The sequence below is a fragment of the Epargyreus clarus genome, unplaced genomic scaffold (assembly GCF_041222505.1).
Source record: "Epargyreus clarus isolate Ecla_fem2 unplaced genomic scaffold, WU_Ecla_fem_2.2 ptg000002l, whole genome shotgun sequence".
NCBI lineage: Eukaryota > Metazoa > Arthropoda > Insecta > Lepidoptera > Hesperiidae > Epargyreus > Epargyreus clarus.
The window spans coordinates 8,159,373-8,166,983 of record NW_027332210.1 but is presented as its reverse complement, the minus strand read 5'-3'; the positions used below and the strand labels follow the sequence as shown (position 1 = coordinate 8,166,983).

Below are 7,611 nucleotides of genomic sequence, written 5' to 3'. Positions count from 1 at the left end.
ACATTAGTAGGTAGGTATGTATATTTTTGATAGTAAATAATTATAGTGGTAGATGATTTGTCTATGTGTGTGTGATTTTGTATATTATACAGTTTCAATGTAGGTAGAAGTCAGTAATAGCTCCACATCAGTTGTCGTCAGTACAACACTTCTAGATTTTTTGATACAGTTAGATTGACTACCAAAATACCTAAGACATTGTTGCTGTATACATATATCTTCACCCACACTGCCAATGGGGACATAGAATGAGCTACACATATGCTAATATTATAAACCAAATAAAGTTACTGTTAAAAAAAAAATAGTTTTAATATTGAACTATCCGATCAACACATTTAAACAAAAACGCAGCTCCCATCCGCCTTGCCCTGCCTTTTTTAGAAAACCTTATTTTCAAAATGTAGGTATTTTGAAAATATAAATCTATTGTATAATTTTACACCTAGAACAGTACGATTTCTAGTCTTGTCTATTTGTGTTGGTCGGGAAGTTGATAAAAATGAAAAATATGCATATTTTTAGTAATATGTATTATGTAATAAATATTAATGTATTAAATAGGTGTTCTTTACATTGTGTAAATATCGTATACCACACATATATTGCATAACCGTCATAAAATATGCGTACCTAATTTTAACTCATTTTTATCGAAGAATCATAGATGAGGATAAAAGATATGTAACATGTTGGTTTAGGATAGGAGCTTTGATTACTGTGGGTACAAAAATTTCAATTTAAAGTAAATTTATTTCTAAACAAAGTGTAATCTAAAGGCAGTAGGTATATTATTGCAGTCTATATTTGCATTTATAGGAGGCCATAGATTAGTATAGATATCTCACCGCCTTGTAATTGAAGGAAGCCCATTACGCCTCCGACTGTCATGGTGTAATTTCCGCGGAACAATGCAGACATGTGCAGTAAAATGGTGCAAAAACAACACGAAATCGAAGAAAAAGTGCGGAGAAATGACGTTTCATTTGTAATAAAAACTACATTTTCTTGCTTGGCGTGAGTAATCTTTACTTATCTATGTAGGAGGCTTATACGGGCTCTTCATTAACTATTAGCCGAACGATTCTAATTTAAGTTTAATTACATAATGTAAAGAGCATTTAATAGAAAATATCACGTTCATAGACAGTTTACTAGTGTTTTAGAAAAAAAAAATAGTAAAAAATATATAATATCACCATAAAGTTACGTAAAATAAATGATTACAATTAAGCCATTTACATAAAATTAAAAAGCTTTGCAAAAAGTATAAGTACGTTAAAAGTAATAGTGGAATATGTGCAATAATAGAAATAAAAGCAACCATATAATAGTAGTGATTTTCATATATACATTAAATAATATATTTGTGCCTGTTATTGCAGTATTAATTCCATTGTGTCCTGTATTGTGTAATATAAGTCGCCAAAAGGCATTTTATTTAAATAAATGTAATTTTTTAATGTTTGTTAATATATTTTAGTGAAATATAGATGTATGTTAAGAAATCGATATTTTTACGATTTACATTTTATTGTTATTAAAAATTGTTCAATGAAAATGGGTGTCATCTGAAAAGCAACTTTTTGTAAAAGGGACTGTCTTCGACTTATTTCTATATATTTTTAATATCTATTGTTTTATAATCTCGAGTTTTAAACAAAGTCTTCTTTATAAGTTATCTTTGAGAGGTCTGGATTTTTTTCGTTTTGGCGCTAATTTTAGTGCATCAAAAATGCAGTCGAAAGATTTTCTGGGCCTCAATAATAATAAATTCAATAGATTGAGAAAATATAGTACCTCCAGCTACACAGCTTCATAGAAAAATCCACCATAATATTATATGAACATAATATAACGGACTACGACACCAATAAATTATTAAATTCAGAAAATATTGTCCAAATAATCCTTTGTGATAAATCAACTTATATACGCCGGGTATCAATTATCAATCTATCCAATGCCTTGTCTACGAAAGATCGACATTTTACAATTTATTCATCATAACGTTATCAAATTTCGATCTTCTGTAGGGAAGAATTGGATGGATGGATTATTAATAATGAGTAATGACAGACATTAGTCACATTCTCTGATTAACTTAACCTCAATCGTTCATATTGGTAGATCAATAAAAAATTGCTTTGCTAATTTAGATATTGTATACACTGCATATCACATAGAAACAATAAATAATCCACATCAGTAGCATTTGACGTATTTAGACTTAGATTAATTATTTATTCTTAATTCTGTGTCAAACTTTATCTTGTTCTAGTCATCTATCTATGTGTTGTGATGTGAGATGAAATAGACGTGTATGTGAAGAAAATATGCGTTTTATTAAAACCCCTACTCTTTGTTCAAGTATAGAGTACTAGATTTAGTGTACCAATTAATTTATTGTACTGAATTTAAGATTTCCCTACATAACTTAATCTTAATCTAATATATAAAATTCTCGTGTCACAGTTGTCGTTGCCATACTCCTCCGAAACGGCTTGACCGATTTTGATGAAATTTTTTGTGCTTATCCGGTATCTATGAGAATTGGCCAACATCTATTTTTCATCCCCCTAAGTGATAAGGGTTGTTCACCCTTAACATTCTTTTATGGCAACAACGTTTGCCGGGTCGGCTAGAAAAAAGCTATAAACAACGCTTTTACAGATTTTCATACTATAAAGTAATAATTGTTGCAATTTATCTTGCAGTAACTTTGCTATGAACTTTCTGTAAGGCGCTCGAACTCGAACACCGCCTCCAAAATCGTTAATCCTGGTAAGGACAACAGGACAATCGATTCTTGACAATGGTTCGTAATATAACACCGTTAAAAGTGGATGAAAATCGAGTTCAAAGATTGCGTTAAAAAGTATGTTTTTTTATTAAGTATACTTTTTACTAGAGCTAATCTTGGAAAGAAAGGAAAAACCATGAAAACCAAATTACATAATATATTTATTAAGTATGTTTTAAATATTTTTTATTTTAAATTTTACACCAATCATCACAACCTAAAGGCTATAAGCGTTGTAGATTCGAATTGAACAACCGTGTAGGCTAAAGCGGCCATGCTGACAACTGAGTTACTCAAATTCTAAACTAGACGACACTCTTCATTGAATCATAATATCAAAGATTTTTAGACTAACATTTCCAAAATACTTTTTAAAATATACATTTTTAAAGTGTTATTAAATTATAATTTGTGGAAACAATAGTAAATTATTTTAAATATTTTATGTGATTATAATACATACCAATTTTATTAATAATTGCTTTAACAAAATCAAATATTTCCAAGACTAATTACATAAATTAATTTATTATTCAAATTAACATATTTTTATACATTCAGTGTTTTTTTTTTTTAATTAAAAATGCTTTAATATTATGATTCATGACGTACAGCGCCACCTAGCGTCAAATTATAAAACTGCCTACAATCAATATTAATTACTCTTAAAACTACAATTTTAATATCAGCAACGAATAAGAATACCTACTTTTTACTATTCCTCACTTTCTTTTCCTTTACTCAGTCTTTTTTACACGCAACAGGTATATCATACAAAATCGTCGAATATAACATTTAGATACTCGCCGAACAGGGACGAATACGCGCGAACAGGTATGTAAATAACGTACTCGGGTATATTCGATATTCATAACCTAATCAACAGATATAGAACGTGTCAGACACGTGTTGTGACATATGGGTGTATTCGTACGTGGCGTTTACATACTCGTCATTGTTCGTCACGTTATTCGTCGAATGTTCGCGAATATCTGAAAGTTGCATCGAATATAACATTTTTCCTACAATTTGACATTAATTAATTGATCCATGAGCAGTCATATCACGATATATCTTAATAAATAACCTATTTGTCAGTGTTCAAAGATGTTACATATGTCTAGGTATCATAGAAGCGTGATGCGTAAAACGGCTCCATTTTTAATATTTTTTGAAGGTGGTAGAATCCTTTTTGGTACGACTCGGTAAGTATAGACAACGCCAAACGGCTAGGCCGTTCTGAAGTTGTTGCGAGCTGGTGCAGTCATACAATTTGCTATGGCGACGCGGTTCATTTCTATATTTAGAGCGGACTAGCAGTTTTACGCGGACTATACCACTTTCTCCACCACACGAATTTGTACGTAATAACAGCAGTTTTAATTACTGTTGTGTTCTGCTTTGAAAAGTGCAGTACGGGAGACATACTTATATGAGGCTTTTCAGTACTTAAAGCAAATGCATCTATGGCTAACCTTGGGTAGGAATCTAATCATATCTTGGAATGATTGCACATGTCAGGGTGGCAATAATCACTTACCATCAGTAACCTACTCAATATAGAACTTGGATCCTACCTGAAGCCAATCACAAATGCATCGTCACTTCTGAGGACATTAAACCAACAATCTACATCCGTCCACCAAAACAAGAACTGCTTCAAACAAGAAACATTCTTTCAAAGCTCGATAATCTAGACATATATAATATCCATCCAAATGTCATGAACATGGCAACTTTAGCCCAACCAAGCGAAGCGCTGGCAACACATCACGCCAACATTCACACCATCACAGTCATTCTTTAGGCGTGGAAGGACTATCTTCAGCTTTCCGTTTGCTCCCGGCATGTTGGGTCCTATTCTTATCAGGCTTATACTTCTCCCACTTCTTATGGTTTAGCTGGTCGAAGTCATCACAGTATTGTGCTATCTCCCTCAGATATGTGGACAGATGGAGTAGTTCCCTATCTCTGTCTCTGTTTAGATGCGCTTGCCGGAAGGGTCTGATCTTCAAACCGCTTTTAGGGTTCATTATGAAGTTCCGTCGGATGTCATCAAACATTATTGTGTTTTTGGAGCTGTATTGAGGGTACTTGCCCCATATAACGCCTAGTGGTTTTACCTGAAAGTATATGGGAAATTTCAATTTCAGATTCAAGTTAAAATTTACATGTATCTGTAATTTGAAAATGTCCCTGTAGGAGTATGAAATTCAGCCTCCCATATTAAAGGTCTAGTCTACATAAAAAATTATGATATTTAAAATTTTTTTCAAAGTTGATAATGTATGTATGAAAGAATCTTTTGTCGTTTGACCCTGAAGTGAACACAACCTCACCGTGTTCAGCCAAAAAAACAGTATTCAGAACTGCTGTATTCTAATTCGAAGGGAGCTTTTCTTATCTGCAGTTTGAAGGGAGACTTTCTTATCCGAGGTGTTCCAACTAAGTCGTCAGGGATAGTAGTCCATCTGCGGCCAACCTCAGGAGGGACTTAATACTATCTGGGATTGCTTATAGATGTCCATGGGCAGTAGTAGCCACTTACCATCATGCTTATATACTACTTATATAATAAACAAAAAACTCACATCTATAGTACCGTACTTGGCCGTATGAACCGTTATCATTGCCAAATAGTCCAGATAGAACATTATCTTGTAATCCTGATGTGTGGATACTCCGAGTAACCTCATCTTCTCTTCGATCCACTTCATACCAGTTGCTGACCAGATTACAATGTCATAGTCTTCGTACGCCGATGTTAGGAATTCGTGGAGAAATGGACGCATTAGTTCATAACCTGTGTAGAATGATGTATACGAATAAACACATTTCCAGAAGTTGTAGAACTAGTATGGTTTGACTGATGGTTTAAAGTTTATTATCCAACCAATGGTTAATCAGTGTTTAATGGAATGGTATATATAAATAAGTACGTATGCATTTAATGGATAACCACTTTCTTTGGGAACTTATAATTAGTAGAAGGTGCATATCTTACCAGTTTCCGCTACAGATCTATGATCAAACAGTGTATAATCTATATCTAGGACAAGTAACTTCTTGCCTGGACGCGGTTCATTCAATAAGTTGATTTTATAGTCTCTCACTCTCTTGTTTATTTTTGCTAAATACACCTAAAAATAAAAAGACACAGTCGTTCATTCAGAAAATTAAATTGTTAATAAGACACTAACAATCTCTGTATAATGTAGCAACATCTAAAAATTAATCTTTATAATCATTACTCCACTTCTTTATAAGCATTTTAGAATGTAATTTCTCTGTACATTTTATATTTTTTTGCACAGGGCCCAAAATATTTTTCTAAAATAAAAGTAGCTAAGTTTTTCCTGATAACATTGGCTAACTACCAGTGAAAATTGCTCCAAAATCAGTCCACCTCATTCGAAGATTACATTTATGTAATAATAATGCTTTTATTTCCTTTTTTAATATCCTATTTTCTTTTTTAACACAAACCTCTTGGTTTTCCACATCAACTTCCTCCTCCTCAATATCCAAGTCATTAACAACCTCGTCTCCAACATCAGGCTTAGTCCTCGCACCTTCAATGGCCTCCTCTAAGGACCCCATCATCATGATCTTCAGATTTGGCTTGAGATTCAGATCTGATAGAGTGCAGTTGTCGGTTGCTACCTTACCTAGGATATGGATTAAATAGGTATTTGTTATATTTTGTAACCTTATTGTAATTGTCACAGACTATCTTAAAGTTATGTCATAATAGTTAACAAATCATTATTATGGAGGTGAGAACTGACGAAAAAAGTATTTCAGAATGAGAAAAATGTTGGCTTTCATCTATTTTCAACAAATGCAGTTTGGTAGGTTTTATACACTTTTAAGCGTAGAATTTTTCATTGACCAAGTTTCTTTACAGTTAAAATAAGTAATAATTGATTTCTAATGCCCATACAACTTCAAAAAACAAGAGGGTTCTAACTGTAAAACTGTAAAATTACTAATAGGCTAGTGGTGAGTCGCTCAGCCTCTTAGCAGGAGGGTCTGGGGTTCGATTCCTTAACATGAACCACTGATATTTCTAAGTTTAGAAATTAATAATCACTTGATTAAATAGTGGACGGGGTTATAGCAAGGAAATATATTCATTCTTACCGTTACTTCGCCATTCATTATTCAAAATTATAATTATTTCTCAGAATTCTACCATAATTAGGTTACGAAATTTAACGATTAACAATGTGCTAAATAACAGTTAAATATGATGAAACTGAATAAAACTGTTTACGTGCAAAGAATGTAGATAATGATGCAGCTTTGAAATCATTAAAATAATATATTCACCCTGAAATTTAACGTTAAGCAGCTTCTGTCTTTCCGGTCGAACGCCCGTAGCATTTTCTATCGCGATTTTTAACATTGCTACAGAGTCTGAGGGCGAAAGCTCTGGTATATCGTACTCCTTCCCATTCCATTTTACACTTAATTTAATAGGGTTATCGTTTAAATCACACATTTTCCCATTAAATGCTAAAACGTGAAGCGAATGTTACTGGAAGTGGCAGGTGACACATAAACAAAACAACGTTTGACGCTAATAGTATTGCCAGAAATCATAATCGGGCGATCATATGTTGGTAAACAAAAGTTGTTCCAGAAGACATCCAAGGAAAATCATTATTATTTAAAACTAAGCAAGTATGTCAATAAACTAGTCATTTATGAGCTAAATATTAAAGAAAACAAATCTTTAATTTTTTTTTGGTTGGATTTTTGTACTTGTCTCTGAGTCTTTGAGACTCGAGTATTTTTTACTTCAT

The 7,611-nt window shown here is 32.6% G+C and overlaps 1 protein-coding gene across 1 annotated transcript; it reads right to left on the bottom strand.

Annotated features, from left to right (window-relative positions):
- Positions 1 to 2,944: 2,944 nt before the first annotated feature.
- Ublcp1 (Ubiquitin-like domain-containing C-terminal domain phosphatase 1) lies at positions 2,945 to 7,383 on the bottom strand. Its single transcript, XM_073079392.1, has 5 exons — positions 7,136 to 7,383; positions 6,290 to 6,471; positions 5,808 to 5,943; positions 5,395 to 5,606; positions 2,945 to 4,926 (listed from the first exon to the last, which is right to left on the bottom strand). The coding sequence occupies exons 1-5, from the start codon at positions 7,305 to 7,307 to the stop codon at positions 4,600 to 4,602; spliced, it is 1,029 nt and encodes a 342-aa protein (XP_072935493.1). The 5' UTR covers positions 7,308 to 7,383; the 3' UTR covers positions 2,945 to 4,599.
- Positions 7,384 to 7,611: the final 228 nt, after the last annotated feature.

Coding starts and splice junctions, on each gene's coding strand:
- Ublcp1 (XM_073079392.1), bottom strand. CDS start 7,307: ATGTGTGATTTAAACGATAACCCTATTAAATTAAGTGTAAAATGGAAT. Junction 6,472..7,135: donor GCTTAACGTTAAATTTCAGG/GTGAATATATTA, acceptor TCCATATCCTAG/GTAAGGTAGCAACCGACAAC. Junction 5,607..5,807: donor TAGATCTGTAGCGGAAACTG/GTAAGATATGCA, acceptor CATTCTACACAG/GTTATGAACTAATGCGTCCA.